Consider the following 24,958-nt stretch of genomic DNA (forward strand, 5'->3'; position numbering starts at 1 on the left):
GGCGTAAGAGCTTCAGCGTTCACTGAAGAGAAACAACCACCAGCTGCCTGTAACCAGCACAAAGACAGAGCCCTAAGAACCGCCCCACGGCTGCGGGGTCAGCCTGCTCCTCAACAGCAGGGTCTCTACCTCCCACCGCTGCTCGCGGCATCTCCCCTCCCGGGGCAGCAGTCCCGAAGGGCTGCGAATCCTTCTGGGCACCCCTGGGCTGTGACAAAGAATGGATCCATTCAAGAAAAACAGAGAAAAAATTTATTATTTTTCTTTATAAAATATCTCCAATAAGTTATATAGGCAAATATTTAAGTTAAAATAAATTAGCTCCGCTCTACGCTGGGACACACGACTGTCCACAAAGTCAAACTAGGATTTGTGTTTCTTTGAAAAAATATGCCCTAGATCTCCAATGTAAGATTTGAAAAAAATATCTATGCTTGGTGAGGAGGAAGGAGAAATCTGCAATGGACAGAGGGGTTAAGGTGCGGTGCTGAAGCTGCCTGGCGCCAGTGGCATCTCCACATCCAGCTAAGTGCTAAGAGCATCTTCATCGTCGCTCCAGTCGGGAGGAGCGTCCGTCCCGAAGTACCGATCGCCAAAGTTCCCTGTGGGGAGAAAGAGAGAGACGCAGTCGCGGGTGCAGCTCTGCAGGGAGCCCCGGGACCCGTCCTCCAGCCTGCCCTCGTCCCAGCAGGCGAGGGAACAAAAGCAAGTTTATCCAACAGCTTGAACAGCTCTAAAACTCGCGTAGCAGCAAAACTGGAGCAGCCTGGAGGCTGTTTTAGCACCCCGTGGCAGGGGTGTTTCCTGGCACAGCAGGGGCGAGGACAGAAGAACAGAGTGAGCTTGTCTTGGATGAGCTTGTTTAAGGTGACAGCTTAGGGAATGAGGTGGGCACAGGTCTGCTCCAGCTGTCCCGGCCCAGCTTCTCCACCTGGGGCCGGAGGAGGCTCGCGGCACGTGGAATGGCTCCTTCTGCCAACAAGGTTATGGCTGCCTGACAGCTCTCAGAGCGTGCATGTTGATCCCAACACCCACGTGGCAGCAGGACCCAGAAGAGGCAGCGGGTCCCCGGGTAAAAGAAGGCCAGACCTAAGCTGCTGCCTACAACCAGGGCTTCACCTCCTCTGGTGAGTGGGCCAGAAGCACTGAAAATCCCCCTGCAATAGGTCATTCCTACCCAGATACTCACCGATGCCGGGGATTATCCGGAAAAGGTCATTCACCTTCTTGTCCACAGCCGTGGTTATGATCTTCACCCGGGGGAAAGCATAGGCAACTGAGTGGACACCCATCTCCGCCATAAGCAGGGAGAGGAGGAAGATCTTGTCTTCTGGGACATCATGATCCTACGGGAAAGGCACAGAGACAGCTCGGGGTAAAGGCATCTAAGGCAGGTTATGGCCCATGCCTCCGGGGAGCGGCACTCGGAGCACTGGAGGGCCTCCCAGGAGCCACTTTCTCTCCTCCCCTCTCCGTGGCCAGCTGGGGTTACTGGGCACAGGACCAAGAAACCGACTAAATCCAGGCTGTTACTGCACAAGGAAGGGGTGACTTTGTCAACGCCTGGTTACAGAGTCACCCCAGCTTGTGCTGGCTCCCACGACACCCTCCTTCGCAAGGAGGAGCCAGTTTCAGCGCAAAGACCCTCAGCGTGGCTGCGGCTGCTGTTTTGCACATTATTTGGGGGCGAACCACCCGCCCTCTGCAGCGTGCCCAACATCCTCCATACCAGCAGCACCCGCACTGCCATCATGGCTGCTGCGCCCGTGGAGACCGTGCAGTCCATCAGGATGACGTGGTCTTCGCTGATGTCCTTCGGCAGCCGCAGATAGTGGAGCTGGGCAGGGGGAAGAGAGAGAGATCAGCTTAGAGGCTGCAGGCTCAAGGCGAATGGAGCAACCTGAGCCCTTCTCTTAAAGGGGTGAAGGATCTTTCATGCGTCTCCACCCCGGGACCCCAGCTGTCAGCTTGGAGCCAGGTGCTGGTGCAAACACTTGGACGGCAAACCAGCCCTGCGTGCACAAACATGCTGGCAAAGCCCACTTCAGAAGCTTTCAAAGCACTCGCTTTCTGAGCACTCACCCCCCCACCAAGATCAACTCTCAGATCGCTGAAGAGCTCTCAGGAAATACCCGAATCACATCCTGCATGCAGGCTAACGCCAGGAGATGCCCTCGGCAGCCCAGGGTCCTGGGTTTTACCTCCGGCTCGCCCGTGTTGCAGTTGGTCTGGATGAGAATGGTCCCGATGCGGACGTCCTTGCACACCGCTCGCAGCGCTGGCTCCATGGTCTCGCCCGCTCGCAGAATAGACACCCCGGTGATCTGCAGCACACAGCGAGGGTGACCGGGCAGGCACGGTGCGGGAGGTGCGCGCCACCCCCGTATGGCATTGGGCCTCGACAGCGGGGGACTCTATTGAGCAACCCCAAAGCACATCCCTTCCAAGAGGGTTGTGCTGCTCCCAGTTCAGGCTGCCTCCCTCAGTGGGAGGGCAGCAGTGGCACAGTGACACTGCCGATGGCACCCCTGGCCACCAACCTGCCACCTGTCCCGATGATACAGGGCATCATACTCATGACAGCGGGCACCAAACCCGGGCCTGATGGAAGCCCCAAGAAGCCAGGGGTGTCCTTCCCCTGCATCCACAGGGCTTTCCATGTAGCCCCACGGGGCAGGGTTGAATAGTAAGTACCTTTTGCTTCCACTTACTTGCTTCCCGCTGTATGTCCTCCCTTCGTAGTCCTGTCCCTGAGGGGTCTGGACTGTGCAACTCTACAAAAACCACGCGAGAAGCATTACCAGGGGCTCTGACGTGGCTCTCGGAGGAGCCCTGGTACCGGGCAGCCAGCCAGCTGTGGGCTGGTCTGGACCCTTGGAAACCGAGGCTGGACAAAGAGCTGTCACCCAGGGCCACGCCATTGCTCCATGGCCTAGGGGAGCCCTGCCCCTTTTTAATCTAGGAGGAAAGGGCTGATACACGGGGAAGGTTGGAGGAGCAGCGCCAGGACTGTCCCGGCTCCCCGGCAGTTACGGGTTAGGAATCGGAAAGGAAACACAGCGCCTGCTGCCCATCCTCCCAGCTACACCCTTGAACCCACCTGGAAAGGGAGCAAGGAGAGCGCATGCTCAATCAGCAACCGCATCAGCCTCTTGGAGTAGAAAATGAACTCATCTCTGCTGGTCTCCTTGTTTCTGGAGGGGAGGGAAAGGCAATGTAAGCTGTGGACCAAAATGTGCCCCGGGAGATGCTGACAGAGCTCAGAGGCTGCGTGGGGGAGGGCAGCCCCTGCCCCTGTCTGGCTGTCAGCGTTTTGTTTGCACGGGGGCCACCAGCTGAGCCTGGAATTGTGGTGGCAGTTTTAAGGTAAAAAAAAAGGCAGAAAAATTGTTGGCAAGACCATGGAGCACTCACAGCACAGCTCCTGTACCCAGGGCCCACCACCGTCTATCCTGTCCCATGTCCCCAAGTCGCAAGGACAGGGCACAGGTGGGATTCGGGAGTCCAAAGCAAGCCGAACCCGCCCCAGCCGGCAGCCAAGCCCCATCCCGCCCCAGGAGGCCGCGGTGGCGGGGGCTTTACCTGATGATGGTGTGCATGCCCCTCACCTGAGGGGTGCTCTTCAGCACACTGAGGGTCTGAGGAAGGGGGTGGCACTGGTGGGCAGAGGCCAGGGCGGCCCTGAAAATCAAACACACGGTCAGAAGGTCTCTGGGCAAGGCTGCCCAAAGGCTGGTGCACAGCACACGGCCGGAGCCATCCTCCCAGATGTCATCTCACACTGCAAACGCACACCAAGGGCATCCAGGGCGAGCCGAACGAGCGGCCAGCCCCGCCTGGTCCCCCGCGATGGCAAAGGGACCTACTGCCATGAACGGGACAGGCAGCGGGTGGTCGGTGGAGCCAGGGAGACCTCGCAGCCCAAGGACCTGCCTTCCTTGCTGGGCAGCTGACCCGTGGTTGGCCCATCTTGGTTTCCACTGGTTGGGAAGAAAGTGGAAAATAAAATCAAAACCTTCTCCTGCTCGGGAGTCTTATCTGGTGGTGGACCCTGAACTCATGGGGTGAGGAGGAGCTGTTGTGGTTGTCTCTGTCCTCCAAGTGCCAGATGTCACCAGGAACGGGTGACAGGCAGCCAGGCCCGCGGCGCTGGCACATGGCTCAACGTGGAGCCAGGCTGCAACGAGACCATTTCAGAGAGTGCCTGGCCCATTCAAGGATAGTCGGATCGACACCAAATTGGGAACAGCTTCAAGACTTTACGGCTGGACAGGACTGGCTTTGTGTGACTCATCTCCACGTAACTAATAGGGATGGGAGCTATTCTTGGATCAAGGGAACACCATTCATGGGGAAGCGCACAATGGAGCCCCATTAGTCACCTCGCTCTTTGAGAGCGGCAGTAATGAGATGAAGGTCACATCTGTTTGGCTTCCACAAGGCTGGGCAGAATGGACAAGCGACTTTGTCTGGGAGGAGGGCTGGGGTCCGAAAGCCACACATCAGATCACAAACGTGCCAGCAGCTGCATCCCGGTCAGAGAGATGTTGGGGAGGAGGAGAAAAGAGCAAACAAACAAAAGCACCAGGTGATTAAGACTTCAAATCAAGCAGAACCCTGGATTAATTGCACACACACACAGAGGCACACAAGCGGAGAAGAAGACAGAGAAGATGACTGGGTAGGAATGGAGGAGGGCAGGGCTAGATGACTTGAGGCCTCCATCCACATAGCCATCTCCTGGTCTTGGCTGACCAACACCAAACGAGACATTCCCAAGGCCTGCGGGTACTTAAGGGCTCCTTCTTGCTTTTGCCAGCTCCGGTCCTGTGTAGCAGCAAAGAGCCCCTATGCAGGGAACGCTCCCGAGAGCACAGACAGCTCGCAGCCATGCGGAGCGCGTGGGACGGGTTGTGCTCCCGTCGCAGGCTTGCCCGCTGCCGGCAGAGCCCGGCTGGGTTGGGGCCAAGCCCAGCGCGCTCCCGCTGCCCGCAGACCCCACCGCCTGTTTGGGACAAGCAGCCCTCAAGGCCCCGGACCTGCCGTCAGTGAAGCGAGCTCACTCTGTTAGTCACCGCAACTCGGGTTAGCTGCCTTCGGAGATGCTCCCATGCCAGGGCTGTGCTGCTGGCAGCACCCAGCAGCTCTGCCCCGGCAGCCCCCGCTTCCTTCCTCCTGCCAGACCTGGCCTGGGGACAGATTCTGGGGGCACAGTTGCCATCCAGCCCTGCCTAAACCCCTCCTGGCCCCAGGGATGCAGACCCACACGGCGGCTGAGGACCTGAGCCCTGCCTTTGGTGGACGCTGGTACCTGCGCAGGGGCTGCCTGCTTGCCTGCTTCTAGGGGGGGCAGAGATCAGCCCCCCAGCACAGAGCCACACACCAACTCATGGCCCCAGCTGGGTTTGCTAAGGTGACAAACCTCTGTCCCCCAAACCAGAGGAGCTGTAGGGGTCATAGCCCACAGGGCTGCCTCCCACCCACCACGGCCCACCCAGGGGCACACGCCTGAGCTTCCCACAGGCGCCTCTCCCAGGTCCACATCACAGCATCCTGCCACGCCAGTGGGATGGGCAGCCCCTCTCCTGCCCTGGTCTCTGTGGTGCTGCAGGTGAGATGCGGTGTGACCTGGCTATGGCTCCCTGCCGCAGATGCCAGCGAGCGCTCCTACCCCCGAGAGCGGCCCCGCGTGCCTGGGAACACCTCCCCTGCACCCCGAGCTGTCAACAGCCCCTGGGGAAACGCTGTCAGCGTTTTGTCACCGAGCTTTCCACACCTTCCTGTCACACCCGTGCAGGGGCTGGTGCTCAGTGCGGGGACGGGGAGGTCTGGATGCAACCCTGCTCGGGCGCCTGTCCCCAGCAGCCCAGGGAAGCTGCTCAGTGCTCTGGGGGTCCCCAGGGGGTCTGCGGCAGGTCCCATTTTTGGGGTCAGGGTAAAGATGGTCTCTCAAGTCCCCCCACCCCGGTTTGCCCTGCACTGCCCCAGCAAAGCAGGACACTGTGAGCTGTCTGCCCGGGTTAGTAACGCGGCTCACACTGCACAGCCCTCGCCCCCATTCCCCGGCGTTAGTGTCACAACCAAAACTCTGCCGTTAGCGTTTGTCTCCTCACATATCCCAGCGCAGCTTCCTCTGGTCATCAGGTGGGAGGGATGTTCAGGAGAGACAAGACAGGAAACACGAGAGTTTAAGGGGAGAGGGACAAACACGACATGAAACAAAGGAAAAAGCACTGTCATTAGTCAAAGGGGGGAAAAAAAAGCCCTAATTGATCTATGGCTCTTGGACCTGCCTGGTGCCTGGGCCATCGCTGTACAGACCCCAGCGCTCCTCCCTTGGTGACCAAGTCACGTCACAGCTGCTCTCCACGGCACCGGCTCACTTCTGTCTCCATGGGGGGGGAAAGCTCTGTCCGCTCTCACCGCCCCGGAGTCACGGCAGGGACACTGTCACATCTCTGTCCCGTGTGGTACCGTACTGCAACACCAGCTGCAGCTCTCGGAGCCTGGAGGGAAATGCCCAGCCCTCGCCCGGGGCTCTGCTGCAATCCCTGAGCAAGCGCAGGCGCTCAAGGCCAAGCTTGCGAAACCTTCATTCAACCTGCCCCGCACCCATGCAAACTGCTTGTGGGCTCACAGAGGTGCCCATCTCCTGGCACGCTGGAGAGACGATCTGCTCAAGCCTCGGAGAGCCTGGAAAGCCGAGAGCACTGGGAACGTGGGGAGAAACGCGGCTCTGAACTGAACATCACCGCCCGCCGGGAAGACCTTCCTTCCCCCGCGCTGACCTGGACCGGCCCTGGGATCGTCATCCCTTGGAGAGGGGCTGCAGGTTGAGGCAGAGAGAAGAGCTCAGCGGCAGCCGCCCCACCACAGCCGTGTCACCTGCGGTGAAACCCCTTGCCCAGGCCTGCCGGGAGGGACGGAGGGAGCGGATCTCTGCCACCACGACCCGCAGGCAGCCTGCCTGCGAGAGCAATGCTTCCTGTCCCTCCCCCTGCCAGGCAGGACCGCGACGGAAAATTCAGACGGGCAGCCATGAGCACGTCAAGAAAACGTCTCACTTTGGAAACTTATTTCCCCCCCCCCAGAATAAAAGCTTTAAATGAAAAAAAAAAAAAAAGAAGAAGAAAGAAAGAAAGAAAGAGAGAGAGAAAGGGGTGACCATCTCTCAGGAAGGCTTCAGGGAACATCCTCAGCTCTTTGTTGAGCATGCTATCAAGCAGGAAGCAGACAAGAGACATCCAGCTACAAAGGAGCTAATGCAGTCAAGGCATTTCAAACACGTACAGCGGCTGGCTTTCACGGCTGACATTTCAAACAAGGGCTATTAAACTGCGCCACGGGTTGATATTTAAAGACACAATTGGCAAAGGGCATGCCAAGCTGACCGAGACCTTGGGGGTGGGGAATATTGATTGGCAAGGGGAATTCAGCTGAAAAGAGCTGAATGGCTCCGAGAGCTGGGCTGGTTGCTGAAATAGAAGGGACAGAAAACAGGCTCGGCTGAGAGCACTGTGCCTCGGCCAGCATGGGCCCGCCGGTCCGGCTCCTGCTGCTGGGCTCGAGGAGAAATACTCACCTGGGAGTGCCTGTACATACTTACACCTCCAGCACATGCACGGTTAAACACGTGGGAAGCTGGACAAGAAATATCTCAACTGCAAGGATGCTAAGGTCTGACCTGCACTCTGAGGGAATACAGAGGAAAGCAACGATGCTCCTCAGCAGCCCGCAGTTACAGAAGGAAAAAAGGCTTGCAGGTCCAGGGAACGGCATCACTTTCTTTAAACTCCTCAGAACTCACCCATTTGATCAGCTGAGAGTCGGGGAGAGGCACTCCCTGCCCGGCCCAGCCAGCCTCTGGGTCAGGAGAGGCAGTCCAGGGCCAGCCTGGAGCACAAGGACCAGAGAAGTACCTCGGACTGGGGCCAGATCTAAGCATCCAGGTTTTATTCTACCAGCGACAAAGACCTCGCTGCATCCCCACGGCTGCCAAAAGGCGGTGACATCAGAACAACAACCGTGACATTTAGATGAAGCCATTCCAGACAAGAGGATAGGGAATTGTTTAAGATGAAAAGCCCCGTTTGCCAAGCACATCTCACTTGACACGTCTCTCCATCCGCCTCACTCCTCTTGCGAGCGCAGAGCCACGGAGGAGCTGATGGGAAACCGCAGCAGCAAGAAAAGCACTGGGACTCCAGGAGTGTAAACAGATTTTTTGCCGGAATTTTTTTCCAGACTTTCTGGCAAAGGCATAAATAGAAACCACGCGCCTTAAACAGAGCATAAAAATGTCTGTGGCTGTGGTCATCACGGTTATTTTTGGAGGTCAAAGTTACCTTTCCAAACCTGCTATCTTTGTACTTTCTTGACATATTATTAAATACTTGATTTTTAAGGTGCACAAAAAGATCACCCGTACTGAGCGCCACTTTGATTAAAGAGGAGAATCCCTGGAGAGAAAGGAAATTTTACATGTGTATATATACACACATACATATGGGCATATATACATACACACACACACACACCGGTCTACTCTCTCATGTTATTCCTGCAATTTTTTAAAGCAACAGACTTCTCTCCACGCTAAAGAGCACCTTCCCACCTGGCCCTCCAGAGACACAGGGGAGCTTACGCTGTCTGTATGGAAACGTCAGGCCCCATGGTGTTAAACAAGCAAACAGAAATAAAATAAAACATCCAGTTGCCTAGTCCAGGAAATGAATGGCTTAGCAGAAACGAGTCTTTTCCTGTTCATCTTAAGTATTTTGAGAGCTTTTTGTATGCTAAATGTAAATTTTAGGGTTACTTGAGTTAAGTGTCTCCATACGATGATGGAGATCCAAATGGAAACCCATCTGCAGTAATGCATCCCCTCTGCTTCCTACAAAAATACCTGGAAACTTTGCTGGCTGCTTAACGGAAGCAAGAGAGCTAAAGTCCCATCTGGATCCACTGGCTGAAGAGGTTAAGTAAATCAATGTACACTTTATAGCATCCACCTGCCGATACTGAGAAACCAGAAATCCTGCTGGATTAGGGTATAAGTATTTCCTTAATCCCCAGGGAGTTGCTGTGTAGTCTTTAGATACTGCAGGACAGCAGGTACCTCTTGCCACGCCGAAGCTGCTACGCTCCTCCCGGGTGCCGTCAGGCTTGCAGCTGAGAGCCTCTGTGACGGCGAGGGATCCAGGGCTCCCACCACCCTTAGGCCGCTTTGTTTAATTTAATAATTGATGTTTAATGATTAATCATCAGGGATGGAGAGTGGCTCTGAACAACCGTTCGTCTTAGAGGATGAAGGGAAATAAAAGAGAATCCCAGGACGCAGATCTTGCAGAGATCGGGGGTCCCCAGCTAACAAACCTGGCCCTGCCCCAGCTTCAGGGGTCTGCGCTCAAGCTGGTGGTACCCTCGCAGGATGAACACATCCCTGGGGAACAGCCCTGTCCCTGCTGGTCCCAAAGCCAAGGACAGGGAGGCCTTTCGTCAGCTTCGAGCGTGACGAGGCCATGCGTTATGCGAGCTGTCGGTCTCGACTGCAGGTCGGGGTTAGGCCAAGCAGTGCCTGGCATTGGAAATGCCTCGGGCTGCACAGACAGGACAGAGTTAGGGGCTCTTACCTGACACTGAGTTCACGCTGCGGCAGCAACACAAAGACACAATGCAACCGGTATTAAGCATTGTCAACACCAGGGTCGTTTCAAGATAAAAGAAAAGGAAAAATAGGAATATTTTCCTGCATTCACATGTAGCCTTTTCCCCTTCTTCCCCTCCCCAGGTAAATGAAAGCCCCCCCAAGCCAACCCCTCGCCTGGCTGGCAGCGGCGCTCTGGGGAAGAGCTGCTGTGTTTGCTTGCTGCAGCGTCCAGCCGTGAGCTTTCCTGGCCAGATCCCAGGGGCTGGGAGAAATGGCCATTTCCCCCCTCCTGGCCTGTGCCCCGCGGCTGCGTGCCCTCCTCAGCCTGCTGCTAGCAACGGTGCCAGGGCTCTGATCCTTGCTCCTGTGACCTGGGGTTTAGAAACCAACTTCCCGACCTGCCAGAGCTTAGTGCTGTAAATCCGGGCAGTCAGAAAGCCCCGACTGCCGCCTGCAGCCCTGCGGAGAGCGGGGTGCTCTGGGAGGGGGAACTTTCCATCACGCCTTTGCATCAGAGCGGTCCCTCCTGAGCAGGCACGGGAGGCACGATGCTGTCGCGTGCCAGCTCACATCCAGGGGCCGAGCGGCTCCGGCCATCTGGGAGCTCAGAAAGGCCTGCAGGAATCGAGCCCTTTACTTTCAAGTGCATCCATCTCCAGGTCACGCTCCTTCCACCTCCCAGGACATTGCTCTGAGCGTCTCCACAACTTAAACATCAAAGCTACAAACGTGGGGCGGGAGGAGGCTGTGCTGCTGAGGGAAGGGCAACACACAACAGCGTCATTTGATCGAAGGGTCCCAGGCTCAAACCCCTGGTCAGGACTGGCTCAGGGGACACGGAAGAAGACTTGTTAAAGCCAGTGATGGGGAAGTGATGGAGCACGTGCCTGGATCGGGGCTCAGGCTGGGCGTAAAACATGACAAGACTTTGGGTTTTGAAACCCATGGGCTGCACCCAACACAGAAGTGGAGAAGTGGGCTCTTGACTGGAAAGACTGTGCAGCAGTGTCTGCAAGGGGGTGAAGAGGAGAAGCCAGAGCCAGAGAGCTGAAGTATTGCAGGGTTTGGGGCGATGCTGGCCCCGGGAGGGCTGCAGGCAGTGAGGGCACGTCACTCAGATCACTGGAGGATGGTTGGTTTGTCCCCAGATGACTTGCTCTCCCAGGGAGGGAAGGAAGCTGCTGCTGGACCACAGCTTGCAGAGGAGCCTTGCGCTAACCAGAGCACAGGGACGAGGCAGTCTCCTTCTCTGAAACGGAGGGAGCAGGGCTGGGAGGAGTTCATGGGGACAGCCCCGCGCCTCACACGCCTGGAGCACGGAGGGAAGCCAGGCCATTCCCACCTTGGCACCCAGAGCACTGCTTCCTGCAACGCCACCGCTGCACAGGCAAGGTCAACCCCACCATTAACACCCGCGGGACCAGGCAGCTCTTACCTCTTCCAGCTGGCTGTGGACGTGCTGAACGATCAGGTCGATAGCCACTGTGTTTCCGCTCCCTGGAGCGAACCAAAATCAAGAGACAGCCTGGTCAGGACCACAGTGCTAGCAGTGCCTGGAACACGTTTCTTCCTCAAGCTCCCCACTATGTTAAAAAAATACACCGTACCCCAAACATCCCTTCCCTAGCAAAGCATCATCCAGCAGGAGACATTCCTGCTATTATTAAATTCTTATTTAGTAATCTATTATTGAATATCTAGAAGTCACCTTTTAAATCACTAAGCTGCAGGAGCTGGTAGGGCAGGAGACTGTTTGAGGGAAAAGTGCAGACCTCCCCCTAGGAATCTGCTTTCGGCCAGTGTTTGGAGACACTCAACTGGAGGAACCTTTGCTTTGGCATGGGACAGCCACTCTTCTGTCCTCGCCAGCCGGAGGGCGGTGGGACTGGCCAGCAGAGCTGAGGGACGGGGTCTCTCAGGTCCCGCTCAGGACTGAGCCACGCGGCAGCTCGGGGCAGCCCTGGGCAGGTACCTCGGGGGACGACGATGTCGGCCAGCCGCATGGTGGGCTGGATGTACTGGTCGAAGGCGGGCTTGACAAACTTGTTGTACTGCTTGATGACACCCTCGATGTCACGGCCACGCTCGCTGATGTCCCTGCGCAGGCGACGCACCAAGCGGATGTCCGAGTCCGTGTCCACAAATATCTTCAGATCAAGGAGCTGAAATGAGAGGGGAGGGAATGACCCCCACCAGGTTAGGTGTATAACTTGAACCGACCTTCTCCACCAGCCACAACCAGAAGGCTGAGCCCTGTGCACAGCACAACACTCGGCTCAGCTCTGCTCTGGCCTGGAGGGAGCTTTGCCTCTGCAACCCCTGAACTTGAACCTGGCTACCAGGCTGGCAGTGCAGATCATAGAATCATAGAATAGTTTGGGTTGGAAGGGACCTCTAAAGGTCATCTAGTCCAACCCCCCTGCCGCGGGCAGGGACATCTTCAACTAGATCAGGTTGCTCAGAGCCCCGTCCAGCCTGACCTGGAATGTTTCCAGGGATGGGGCATCCACCACCTCTCTGGGCAACCTGTGCCAGTGCTTCACCACCCTCAGCGTAAAAAACTTCTTCCTTAGATCTAGTCTAAATCTACCCCCTTTAGTTTAAAGCTGCAGTGAGTTCCTTCCTGCCACCTGCCCCTTAGTCTCGTGCCCCCTGAGACCTGTCCTGCTCCAAACCCTGTCTCCGCTTCTAAGCAGCCCCAACGCTTTGGCTGGATGTTACTTAAGAGTGAGGAGGAGACAAGAGAAGTTAATGCCCACGACACAGACCAACAGGCTTAACCCAGGAGCGCTGGCCCGTTAATGCCGGAGGGGAGCCAAGCACAGCAGGTCAGCTCATGACACTGCCCTTAATTGCAAGAGACAAGAGCAGGGATGCTCAGAGGAAACTCCTGGGGGATTTACCCGGCTGTCCACTGGAGGTCATCGTTGCTCCAGGAAAGTGCAACCCGGCTCACTTGGCAGGGAAGGAAACTTTCTAGACTGAGCTTGGCTAAGTTTGTGCATGGCTCACTCCCTCCTATAGCATTTCTCATGTATCCAAATAATTCCCAAGAAAGCCTGAAGTGCTGGATGAGTCCATGCTAGGCTTTGCGCTGTAGAAGTACAGCAGACTTTGCTGCTGGCTGTGCAAGCTGAGGCATGCAGCATGAAGGTGGGCTATTTCTAGTCCTGTTTATGCACCACCACTGCCAGGGAACAAGTCACCACTCAGCTCCCGGTTCCTGGGAACGAATGGATGAGATCAAGGTCTCTGCTTGACCTCTGCCAGGGGCTCTTCCCCTGCCGCTGCAAGACTCGAGGCCTATTTCTCCTGCACAGTAAAGTGCCGCAGCAGCCGGTGTAACCTGGAAGAGAAGGTCATCTCCCTGCTGCTGAACCTCAGGAGAAAGCATGCTCCCACCATCTCCCCCCAGCTGGCTGTGGGGTGGAGGGCTGGTTTGTAGGGGTCATGCTGAAGGTGGGAGGACAGGGTCCCATCCAGCGGTGCACAGGAGCCCCAGGGCACCTGGGACTCTCTTTGTGCTGCAGAAGAGGGGGCTGCAGCACTTGCGCCTGCCAGGCTTCCCCAGAACCAATTCTAAACCCTTCCTCACCTTCAGGAGCTCCTTGTCCGCGAATGCCATGATGCCTTCAAAGATAATCACGTTGGCGCCATACAGGGTTTTCTGTGGAGTCAAAATGGATGTGGTTAGACACAGAACGTGTTCAGAGATGCCCCATCCCGGGGAATCTCTCTCAGTTGTTAGTGACTGCGACAGCTCACCCGAAAAATGCGCCCCGAGCCAGCCACAGAGCAGAGGACGACTGCGTGAGTCTGACTGCAAAAGGCAGGGGCTGGAGGGGCCCAATCGGCACCCCCCTCTCCTGCCTTGGCGGTCCCCCCCACCTTGTCCCACAGTGTCCCGTACCCATTCCTTCTTCCGGCTGTGGGTGGTGAAGTCATAGATGGGGATCTTCACGCTCTTGCCTTGCTTCAGCTTCTTCAGGGTGGCGATGATGAGGTCAAAGTCGAAGGCATCGGGATGGTCAAAGTTGAAGTCATTGCTGGCTGCCTGCTCCTGCTGCTGCTTGGTCAACACCTGCCCACAAAGAAGGGGTTAGTCCATGGGGACATCCCCACCGGCAGCCTTCCTTCCCCACCGCCGTGCCCAGCAACCTTTCCCCCTGCCCCAAGAACCATCCGAAGGGGAAACCATGAGGCTGTCACTAAATCCACATTGCGTTTCCCCATCAGGGGGCTATGCCAAGGGCCACGGCAGCCCAAGGAGCCTGGCCAGGATGACGCGCAGCCTCACCTTGTAGAAGGAGTCCATGGACAGCAGAACCACCCAAGGGACGTCAAGAGCCTCAATGATCATGGTGGCCACCGTGGTCTTCCCAGAGGCGCTGCCTCCTCCCAGGCCTGCCAGGGAAAAGGGGATGAAGCCACCAACCCCACAGTCTGCCTTTCCAACCACAGGCTAGAGCCCAGGCCCTAGGCTGGGCCCAAGCCCCTTAGTGCAACCCCTGTTGCACTCAGTTGGAGGAACCTCCAAAGAGGGAGATCGACAGGCACTACAAGAGGGAGATTACCCTTGAAAATGTCAAATGGCTTGTACTATAACTGCCAGCGATGTGCACAGCAAAAGCTGGGAAACCCTTCGTTAGATGGTTGTGTAACAAGGGGAGAGCTGGCACGAGAACCAGCCTAGAACAAATCCCTGGGAACTCGTGACAACCCAGGCAACAAGAGTTGAGGGAACAACGAGCAAAGACTGTGGTCTGCCCCGTGCCTGCTGTAATCCATCACCCCCATCTGCAAGCTCTCAGCTTCTGCCCAATCCTACGGCTCACCCAGTCAACGCTGGACTAACCACGGGGACTCTCACTGCTCCTGCCTGGGCTGAGCAGCTCACAGCCTGGAGTCTGGAGCCAACCTCAAGTTTCCAAGGAGGTTGTGGGGCAGGAATCCTCCCAAGATCTCCTGGAGAGCCACCAGGCAGGCAGCACTGATGCTGCCCGTGCTAGCCTGCAGCAGCTGAAGTGCAGAGGTGGGACAGAGTCCGGACACGCGCTGCCTCTGCCTACCTATCACGAAGGCCTCTTTGGACTGCGTCCCATGCTCATTGTACCATGGTGGCCGGCCAGCTGTGTAGATGGTCCTCTTGCTGGTCCGCAGCAGGGGCGGCTCAGACTTGCACTGGCTAGTGGTCCGCTTTCGGGGTGGCTTGGTGGAGCCCACCGCAGGGTACAGCCGGTCTAAAGATTCGGCACTGCTGTTGCTGGGGATGGGGAGAGGAAGGAGCTTGGTTACAGGTGGTGGGGAAGGGCCCATGTTCCCAGTGCGTGGGATTGGGGTCTCCGGGGGATCCCACGCTGTATGGCTGAGGGATGCAATGGAAGAGGGGGAGATGCAACCACAGCCCCGCTGCAGCACTACCAGCACCTGAGCCTCTGCAACCCCGGGCCGCGGCCGAACATCAAGAAATTCTGACACAGGACCACATTTTAACCTGGAAAAGGTGCAGGTTAAAAGCCTACGTTATGTCTACGTTAAATAAACACTCCAGGGAGCTTTCAAAAGCACTGAGGGGTGTTATTACAGAGGGCAATAACCTGTCCCGACACGCTGAGGGACCTTTCTGGGGGATGGAAGCCAAACACATGGGCTACAGCTCAACCGTCCTTGTCCCCCCATGCACGATCCCTTTCCTCTCCTCGCTTTGAGCGCTCCACTCCCACCCAAACCTCTAGTTCTCCCACCCTTTAGGCCTGAAACCCCAGGGGACAAGCCTGCAAGCTGGCCAGAGCCGGGCAGCGGGGCTGCCGAGCTGTTCACATCTGCTTTGCCGTGTGGGCTGAGCGAGCACCGAGCACCGACGGAGCCCTGGAGCTGCTAAATGCCTCTCTCTTATCTCCCCTCCCGCCGCGGCCTGGGGAGGGAGAGGAACAAACCACCCTCCGGAGCCCTTTCAAGCTTGGCAGCGGCTGGGAGGTGATAAGTGGCCTCTGGCCAGGAGATAAGCTGCAGCCGTGCCACCCAGCCAACACAGGAATGGGGAGGATTATTTATACCAGCTCCTGCTCCTCCCAGCTCGCACTTTCGCCGCCTCGGGAGAGATGTCTCCTCCCTCTGAGAAGGTGCAAAGGGCTCTCCCTGCTCATGCTCGCTCCTCTCCTCAGCCGTGACGGGGCTGGAAATGAAACCTCTGCAAGGTCAGAGAGCCCCGGGCGCCGAACACGCCAAACCTGGCACCGTTTGGTACAGCCCGGCCAAGCTGGCGGGGCTTTGCTGCCTCTCTGTTATTTTTTGCTCTTGAAAGGGCTTAAACTGCAGGGCTTTACAGATTTTGGTTTGATTTTAAGCTGTTTTGGTATGAAGATTAATTCCCTTCCCTCCCTCAGCCCTTTTTAGAACAGTTTTAGATAAAGATCATAATTTGAGACCAGCCATCTGCACGTAAAGCCAGCCGGCAAACCCCGTGTGCGTGGCGCAAGCCCCCCGACCACGCCATCCCCACCTCCTGCACCGGCACATCCCTGCGGAGCGGGCACAGAGGCAGCGATTTGCCTGGCTTTGCTGAACCCCTCCTAGCAAAAGGCAGGCTGCAGCTCCTGCCCCTGCGTCAGGACATCTCACACCGACGCCGACCCTGCAAGTGTGCACCTACAGAGTCCCCCTGCGAGAGCCTCAAGCCACCAACACCCCGTCCCATGCAGGAGCCCATCGGCGCACATGGCCAGCACTGAGCACCGCCAGCCTCCGGCTCGCCCAGGAGCCGTAAACACCCCAAGGATCGCTTTTAAAAAGCAATGTCAGGAGGTGAGACCTGCCAGGAAAGTCTTCTGGGGTTTCTTTCTGTGCTGAGGTGGCTCCTTCCACCAGAGAGGCAGGGGAAGCAAACCCAGACGGGGTATTTCGGTCTCCTCTCCCACCAGTGATGCTGCAGCATCAATTAGCCACCGCGCGCTATTCCCAGAGCGGGGCTGACATCAGCCGACGATGTCGGTCCACAAACAAAGTAATTTTGGCTTGATAAAAGCAAGAGATGACAAAAACACAGTTGTTTACCAGAAAATAAAACGGTTTCTTTCATCTGTGTCCCAGCCCCTCTCCCGGGACTGCGGTTACTCGACAGCCGTGCCGCCGGCGCTGCCGCCGAGGGCTGCTCAGCCAGTTTTCCTCCGGGGATGCCCACCCGTCTCCGTGCGGCAGGCGAGCGTTTCGGGATGCTCTGCTCTTTGGTGTAACGCAGCGCCCAGCTCTCCTGTGCCAACCTCAGCCTGCAGATGCCGCGCCCGAGACCACGATCCGCACGCTGTGATGCTGACCGAGGCCACGATTCCCAAAGCGACTCCGAGTTGGGCAAAACTGGTTTTCGGAGCCGGAGCGGAGCCCGAGCGAGAGGCTGACCTCTGCAAAGTCCGCTGCCAGCATCTTTGCTTAGTACTGACATAACCCAGCTCCTGGCGGGGATGAGGAAGTTCGGACCCCGACAGCTCCGGCTGTATCCAGAATTAGAGGCTGACATCCCGCTTTCCCAGCCCCTCCGCTCCCCGAGGCACCCGCAGCACACCAAGGGGGCTGGCACAGAGGGGACCCACCCAGCAGCTCCGCGCCGGGGCATCGCCGCGGGACGTAGGGACACGCGTGGGGACAGGATGGCGCAGGGACGGTCCTCGGCAAGAAGCGGAGCCGTTCTCCGCCCGCACACCCGGGGCTGCTCTTGGATGCAGCATTTTAATCCTGTTCCAAGAGTTGGTCTGCTTTGCCTCCTCTCATCCAAATATTCTTGGACTTTCACCTAAATTCTGTATCTATAGATATCTATCTGTATCTATCTGTATCTATAGATATCTATAGGTACAGAATTCTCTGTCTGTATCTATATAAGAGGTAGATATTCTACACCTCTTAAACCAACGTTTCCCATGGTTTATCTCAGATAAGCACGGCCGTGGGGAGGGCTGCGGGACCGTCCCGGAGTTCTGCAAAGGTCATGCATTTTCTCCTAATGTTACACTTCAAGTTTTGTAGATGTTTTCCGCGGCTGCCTTTGCCAGGGAGGGACTCTCCTCCCCTCCCAGGGAACGGCTGATCCCAGCCATCTCGCAGCTCTCTCGCTCGGCCGTTTCTTCCTATCACTTTTTAAAAATTCCCTGAAGCAGCGACAAAGCCCGTGCAAGGCCCCTACCCGCAAGGCAAAGCCCCCAGAGGAAGGGGACTCTCTATTTATAGCTGAAGTTAATGCCGTTGCTCTAACCAAAGGACGGTCCTCGTCCCATGCAGACCCTCCCAGCCTTCCTGAGCGGAGCGTACCCCCTGGGTTTCAGCGGCACGATGCCATAGCAAGGCAAATATGAAAGGAAACATCGCCCTGGGCTCGGTAACCCCTCTCCTGCAAAGCCTTCCTGGAGGACTCGGCCACTGCCAGCTCTCCGCAGACTGTCCCCAGCTTTTGGGGACGCTTTGCCTTCCCTGTAGCCGGTGCAGCCTCGCTGGAGTCTGCCCGCGCCCCTCTGCCAGGAGGAAGCCTGACCCCGCGGGGATGCCCGGCGGTGGGGTCTGCTCCCCAAAAGGGCTCTCCAGCCCCGCAGACGTGCTGGCACAAACGAAGGAAGCATTTTGCTCCTGCTTACCCCAGGCATGGATTTACTGGGGTGAGAGGGGCAGCCCTCTCCCTTCCCCACCGCCACTCCCATCCCCATCCCCGTGCCCTCCGTGCCAAGGCTCCCTGCATCCCGCTGCCCTCCGAGACCCCTGACTACCCTGGATCCGTGCTGGGCTAGGAGGGGAAAGGCAGCAGGTCCCAACAGCCCCCGCAGCCAGCAAGGAAAAACGGCAAAGCCCCAGACCTGAACTTGGAAGCAAACAGGAGAGCACGTCCTCGGCCCTGCGCCCCGTAAACACCACACCGCCCAAGAGCCCAGCCCTCCAGGTGCCCCCACCCAGTCCCCCGCAGCCTGCCGAACGGCGCGGGGCTGGCTTCATCCCGTGTCTGGTGGGAAGCTGATCTTTCCCCCAGCTGCTGCCTGCGCTTTCGCAGCCCTCAGCTGGGGGAGCGGGACCGGGGCTGCCGGGGGTTCGCTCCAGCAAGCAGGGACTGAAAGCAAACAGGTGGAAAAAAGTAAAAACCCACCCGAAACCGAAGCCAAAGAGGAACTCACCCGCCGTCCGGCCCGAGGGCCCAGCAGCCCGATATGCGGACGCTGGAGAAGGCGGGGGGACTGCTCATCTCCACCCTGCCGTGGAGCGGGAGGCGATGCTGGGCAGAGGGTGCTCACCCCCCCGTCCCTTCAGCTCCCGTCCCCCAAACTCCCGGTGCTACCGTGGCGAGAGGGTGGCCGTGCCAGCGGGGGTCTGTGGGCAAACCCCGGTGCAAGGAGCCATGCACGGGAGTGTCTGCCCACCCCCCCCTCCCCCCCCCAGCACGGGGACGGAGGCCTCCCCAGGGGCGGGGGCAACCCGGACCCCCCAGCAGATCTGGGGGGCTCACGACGGGAAGATGGAGGAAGGAGAGAAGAGCGCTGCTGGGGGACTGTCTTTTGCTGGAGCTGTGGAGCGGTCAGCACGCATAAGAGGATAGCTTAACCTAGAGATTACGTTCATTACCTGATATTAATAGCACTGGCTTGATTAAAGAAAAAGCGGGGGGGTCAGGGGGACAAAGTGACACCTCCCCTCACCGCCCCCATGCACAGGCAATAAACACTGGCCCCCCTGCGCCTCTGTTCCCTGGGACTGGGGCTTGTTCGGCTGCCTCGGACGCTGGGGGCTCGCCGGGGCAGCGGGGAGGGCAGCTCTGCTGCCCGCCCGGTAAGTGCGCGGCCGCGAGCACCGGCGAGCTCCCGGCACCAGCGGGGAGGAGGCTGCAGGGGGGCAGGAGGGGACGGTCCCGGGGCAGGGATGGAAGGGGTACCCAGCCAGCACCCTGCTTGCAGCCAATGGAGCCGGCTGGGGCTCGGGGCCGGGGTGCTGCTGGCTATGCCGGGGTTTTTGGTGCAGGGCTCATCCCCCTCCCTTAGCTCCCAGCAGCGGGAGGTCTGGCTGCGAGCCCCCCCGGGGCTCAGCTCCCCGGGGAAGAGCTGCCCCTCGCCGTCCCCTCGGCCCTGGAGTAAACAAGTGGGTGAAACTCAACACCCCGGGGCTGCGGGCGGCTAAGAATAACGTCCCGCTGGCTGCTCCGGCCCTGCAATCTGCTCTCTCAGCCTTCCTCCTGCCAGCTGCCCGCTGCCCCCCCCGGCCATTTCGGCTCCTCTCCCAGCACCCGCCTCGCCGGGGAGGGCAGGGAGCCCGGGCACCCAGCACCGAGCAGCCCTCGGGGGAAGCCGGGCAGCAGCTGAAGGGCAGGACGCCCAGCAAGGGGTGGGAGACGGCTGGGCACCGCGGCAGAAGGGGTCCCGGCTGGCCCTGGAGCACAGGGACTGTGGGGCAGAGCAGCACCCACCACGCAGCGCTTGGCTGCCGAGAAAGGGGGAGGTAGCGGAGGACACACCACAACGCCAGGCAGGCAGCAGCAGGCAAGGCTCTGCCAGGGACGTCACGGCTCGTCACGACGAGGTCCTGCAGTCACCAAATGAGCCCCCAGCCCTCCCCGGCACGGCGAGACGAGAGCTCGGCTTCAGCACACCCCCAATCCGAGGGGGTGCGGGGCGGACGCTGCCCCCACACTTAGCATCAAGCAGGGCTGAACATCTGGAGATGGGGCCAGAGACGGGGAGAAGACCCCTTCCTCCTCCTCCCCAAAGCACCGGGGCTATTCCAGAAATGGGGGACACACGCTGCGTGCCGGTGTCCTCAGCAAACCCCCGCTGAACGGGGGGCGGCACCGGGCACGGCCACACCGGCCCCCTCCTGCTCCTGTCCAGCAACGGGACCCGCAGAGGAGAGCATCACCCGAAACATGCCTCAATGACTCCGAGACCGCCAGAGACCGGGGACAAGGCTCTGGTTCCCGAACAGGGGCTGCAGGAGGAGCAGGACGGGGACGGGAGGGTTTCGGAGGTAACCTGTCCCCAGCTCAAGCCACGGCTGCTGCCCCAACGATGCCAGTGAAGTGACCGACGATCAAAGGAACCTTTTCCATCCTGTGATTTCAGCACGGACTCCCCTTTCTCTGTAAAAGCTCTTTCAGAAGTTTAAAAATAAAATTCTCTTCCGCAGCGATTTCTATTCTTTCTCATTAAAGCAGCAAAAAAGAAAAGGGACAAGGAACTTGGCGGTGAGGAGCCCTTGCCCTTGCCAAGGCGACATTGTTCCTCATCGCACGCTCCCCGGTGCCTTTTTTCCTGCCTTTGTTTAAAACGTCCAAGCGACGGGAGCAACCCTCCCGGCGGCTCACCCGCCATCCCAGCCGGCCTCCCAGGTAGGACGGGCATCGCCCGCACCGGTTCTGAACCCCGGCAGCGACCGAGCCTTCTTCCCGGCACACGCTCCTCCGCAAATCGCCTCCGCTTCCTAATTCCCTTCCCGGTTTCTGAGCAATTGCACCGGCCGAAACTCCTGGGTTTTGGACTTTTTTTTCTTCTAGATGATTTTTAAGCGCGAATCTCTCCTCTGTAATGGCAGCCTCCAGGAGCTGGACTTAAAACCGGGAGAAATAGCAGACGCTGCGAAGGCTGGGGTCCCCTTTTCCTTCCAGTGACGGAAAGCTGCTCGGCGGGTTTTCCTTGGGATTTAAGGACGGAAGCCAAATTGCACGTGGCTTTTCCTGGTTTGGTCGCTGTAACCCGAATATCGTCACCGGATCCGTGTAAAAGCTCAGGACACACCAACCCCCAGCGGAGGGGTGCCTGGCCCCCCGGGAGAGGGTCCCTCTCCCAGCTCCCACCCCTGCGAGCAGCACCCACGGGTGCGTGGGGGCCAAACCTGCTTCCCTCCACCTTCGAGCGTGGTCTTTGCCAGGCCAGACCCGCGTGTGCCGGCCCTCAGCCGGGCCTTTCATGTCCTAACGGCGTCTTTAACTTAAGCCGAAAGCGGTTGCGCTGCAACAGCCTGGTGCAAAACCCTGGGGCCACGTGGGGCGGCCCCGCACCAGAAACCCCCTGTCCAGGGACCGGGGCGAGACGGGGCCGGATCCCACCACCCTGTGAGCAAGCCGGGCCGGAGGACGAGTTTCGTGCGGGGAGTTGCACAAGGAAAGGCTTCAGGAAGCCCTAAGCGTCGGGATGGAGGAACCCACCCAAGGGACGGAGGGACCCGGCCCAGGGACGGAGGGACCTGGCCCAGGGATGGAGGGACCCATCCAAGGGATGGAGGAACCCACCCAAGGGACGGAGGGACCCGCTCAAGGGACGGAGGGACCCACCCAAGGGACAGAGGGACCCGTCCAAGGGACGGAGGGACCCACCCAAGGGACGGAGGGACCCGCTCAAGGGACGGAGTGACCCACCCAAGGGACAGAGGGACCCGTCCAAGGGACGGAGGGACCCACCCAAGGGATGGAGGGACCCGTCCAAGGGACGGAGGGACCTGCCTGCCACCCCGCTCCAGGGGTGCCGAGACCCTGCCCGGCAGCCCCGCCGTGCTGTGCCTGTGCCTGTGCCGTGCCCCTCCTGCAAACTCATCGAACATCGCGCCCGCTTTTCCCCGGCCTCGCACCAAGCTCTGCCGCCGCCCTGCCCTGGCCAGAGCCACCCCGGAGCGGGACGGAGCGTCCCCGGGCGAGCTCAACACACACACACGCTCTCTCCCAGCTCTGTTAAGGACTCCGATTCCTAACGACGAAAAGGACAAACGTTTCCCTCTTCAAACCCAATTATCTCGCTGCTATTTATACGGAGCGAGGGCCGCGGGAACCGCGTGGTCAGCCTAACCGTCGGCTCGCTCCGCGGTGGAAGGGGCTCGGTTGTACAACCCGGTTACTCGTCTCCCGCCCGGCCGGCGTTACCCGGGGCGGCTCCTTCCTCCCCTGCTCACCCTCAGCCTCCCTGCTACCCGCCGCTGACTCACAGGAAGGGCAAAGGCGACGCCGTTGCAGGCAGCTGCCGGCTCCGTATTTAGCTGCCGAAACACGCGGGCCGGTTTCGCACCGACTCAGGCGGAGCCGGGGTCGGCCGGTGCCGCGGGGACGCTGGGGTGCCGGTCCCCTACAACCAGGGACGTTCCCATCCCTCTCAGCAGGTTTGCCGCGTCAGCAGCGTTCCGGAGCCAATTCCCGGGTATTTGGTGTTTGGGAGCGGTCACGCTCCTCCCTGCCGGAGGATTGTGGTGAAAAAGGGAGTGGAAAAGAGAGAGAAAACCTGAGTGTGTGTGTTTTGGGGGGGGGGGGGGGAAATCGTGGGGTTGTTGGTTGGGGTTTTTTTTTTTGGGTAGCAAACTCGCAGGTTGCCCCGCTCCGTCGACGCCTCGCGCTCGCCGGAGCCGACGCATGTGCCGGCTCGCTTGCGAACGGAATTCGCCCGCTGCGGAGTTAAGGTCCCCCCCCAAAAAATAAAAATAAAAAGGAAAAACGAGGAGGGGAGCGGGGGGGGGGGGGGGGGGGAACCAACGCAAACAAACAAGAAATTAGCCCGGTTTGGGTAAAAAACCCGTTGGATAAACGCTTCCCTGAGGCTGCGCGATGGGAAGCATCCGCGGCGTTGCTTGGGAAAAGGCAAAGGGGGGGGGAAAAAGGAAGGAGCGACGGCATCGGGGAGGCCCCACTCGCGGAAGTGGCATCGTGGGGACGGGACCGGGACCGCAACGCCCCGGAGCCGCCGGGAACCGGCGGCTCCGGGGCGTTGCGGTCCCGGTCCCGTCCCGGGAGGGCTTGTAACGGGGAAGGGACGCGGGTCCTTACCTGTCGTGCGGCTCCGCCGGAGCCCCCTCGGCCACCGGGGCCGCGGCCATGGTGCTGCCGGGGAGAGGCAGGACCGGGCGGGCGGGGAAGCGGCGGGGACCCGGGCGGGGGCGGTGCCGGCGCTTGGCTCCCCGGGACTTGTAGTGCGGGGATGGGGAAGGGAGGGCCGGGGCGGGGGGGGGGGGTGAGGGGGGCTGTGGGGCGCGGGTGGGTGCTTTGGGGCGCGGGTGGGTGCTGTTAGCACGGGTGGGTGCTGTGGGGTGGGGCTGGGTGCTGTGGGTGCTGTGTGGCGCGGGTGGGTGCTGTGGGGTGCAGGTGGGTGCTGTGGGCACGGGTGGGTGCTGTGTGGCGCGGGTGGGTGCTGTGGGGTGGGGCTGGGTGCTGTGGGTGCTGTGTGGCGCGGGTGGGTGCTGTGGGGTGCAGGTGGGTGCTGTGGGCACGGGTGGGTGCTGTGTGGCGCGGGTGGGTGCTGTGGGGTGGGGCTGGGTGCTGTGGGTGCAGGTGGGTGCTGTGGGCACGGGTGGGTGCTGTGGGGCGCGGGTGGGTGCTGCGGGTGCAGGTGGGTGCTGTTAGCACGGGTGCGTGCTGTGGGTGCAGGTGGGTGGTGTGGGCACGGGTGGGTGCTTTGGGGCACGGGTGGGTGCTGTGTGGCGCGGGTGGGTGCTGTGGGGTGGGGCTGGGTGCTGTGGGTGCTGTGTGGCGCGGGTGGGTGCTGTGGGGTGCAGGTGGGTGCTGTGGGCACGGGTGGGTGCTGTGTGGCGCGGGTGGGTGCTGTGGGGTGGGGCTGGGTGCTGTGGGTGCAGGTGGGTGCTGTGGGCACGGGTGGGTGCTGTGGGGCGCGGGTGGGTGCTGCGGGTGCGGGTGGGTGCTGTTAGCACAGGTGTGTGCTGTGGGTGCAGGTGGGTGGTGTGGGCATGGGTGGGTGCTTTGGGGCACGGGTGGGTGCTGTGTGGCGCGGGTGGGTGCTGTGGGGTGGGGCTGGGTGCTGTGGGTGCAGGTGGGTAGTGTGGGCACGGGTGGGTGCTGTGGGGCGCGGGTGGGTGCTGTTAGCACGGGTGTGTGCTGTGGGTGCGGGTGGGTGCTGTGGGTGCGGGTGGGTGCTCTTAGCACGGGTGGGTGCTGTGGGGTGCAGGTGGGTGCTGTGGGCACGGGTGGGTGCTGTGTGGCGCGGGTGGGTGGTGTGGGGTGCGGGTGGGTGCTGTGTGGCGTGGGTGGGTGGGGTGGGGTGCGGCTGGGTGCTGTGGGGTATGGGTGTGTGCTGTGGGTGCAGGTGGGTGGTGTGGGCATGGGTGGGTGCTGTGGGGTGCAGGTGGGTGCTGTGGGCACGGGTGGGTGCTGTGGGGCATGGGTGGGTGCTGTGGGGTGCGGGTGTGTGCTGTGGGGTGCAGGTGGGCGGTGTGGGCACGGGTGGGTGCCTTGGGGTGCAGGTGGGTGCTGTGGGGTGCGGGTGTGTGCTGTGGGCACGGGTGGGTGCTGTGGGGCACGGGTGGGTGCTGTGGAGCAGCTGCGCAGGAGCACCCATGCCCAAGCAGCTGAGGGGGTGCAAC

The 24,958-nt window shown here is 59.8% G+C and overlaps 1 protein-coding gene and 1 long non-coding RNA gene across 4 annotated transcripts; one reads left to right on the top strand and one right to left on the bottom strand.

Moving 5' to 3' along the window:
• Positions 1 to 238: 238 nt before the first annotated feature.
• Positions 239 to 23,468, bottom strand: UCKL1 (uridine-cytidine kinase 1 like 1). Of its 3 annotated transcripts, none has more exons than XM_076351591.1 (15): positions 23,412 to 23,468; positions 14,719 to 14,912; positions 13,947 to 14,053; positions 13,560 to 13,730; positions 13,245 to 13,316; positions 11,622 to 11,811; positions 11,085 to 11,146; positions 6,114 to 6,133; positions 3,583 to 3,681; positions 3,101 to 3,194; positions 2,712 to 2,774; positions 2,202 to 2,324; positions 1,730 to 1,837; positions 1,190 to 1,346; positions 239 to 602 (listed from the first exon to the last, which is right to left on the bottom strand). In XM_076351591.1, exons 1-15 carry the CDS (start codon positions 23,459 to 23,461, stop codon positions 526 to 528), a joined length of 1,587 nt encoding a protein of 528 aa, XP_076207706.1. In that variant the 5' UTR covers positions 23,462 to 23,468; the 3' UTR covers positions 239 to 525. The 3 variants fall into 3 exon arrangements, with proteins under 3 accessions (XP_076207706.1, XP_076207704.1, XP_076207705.1); XM_076351589.1 differs by lacking the exon at positions 23,412 to 23,468 and adding an exon at positions 18,799 to 18,976; XM_076351590.1 differs by lacking the exons at positions 6,114 to 6,133; positions 23,412 to 23,468 and adding exons at positions 9,633 to 9,649; positions 18,799 to 18,976.
• Positions 19,375 to 20,797, top strand: LOC143166814 (uncharacterized). Its single transcript, XR_012996455.1, has 2 exons — positions 19,375 to 19,447; positions 19,657 to 20,797. It is a non-coding gene; the product is annotated as an uncharacterized LOC143166814 (long non-coding RNA).
• Positions 23,469 to 24,958: the final 1,490 nt, after the last annotated feature.

The sequence above is a fragment of the Aptenodytes patagonicus genome, chromosome 14 (genome assembly GCF_965638725.1).
Source record: "Aptenodytes patagonicus chromosome 14, bAptPat1.pri.cur, whole genome shotgun sequence".
NCBI lineage: Eukaryota > Metazoa > Chordata > Aves > Sphenisciformes > Spheniscidae > Aptenodytes > Aptenodytes patagonicus.

What these genes read in the sequence shown, in the direction of transcription:
- UCKL1 (XM_076351589.1), bottom strand. Translation starts at nt 18,866, where the DNA reads ATGAGCAGTCCCCCCGCCTTCTCCAGCGTCCGCATATCGGGCTGCTGG. An exon ending in CCATGGACTCCTTCTACAAG is followed by an intron (nt 13,731 to 13,946) that starts GTGAGGCTGCGC and finishes CTTTGTGGGCAG; the next exon opens with GTGTTGACCAAGCAGCAGCA. An exon ending in CGGACAAGGAGCTCCTGAAG is followed by an intron (nt 11,812 to 13,244) that starts GTGAGGAAGGGT and finishes CTCTCATTTCAG; the next exon opens with CTCCTTGATCTGAAGATATT.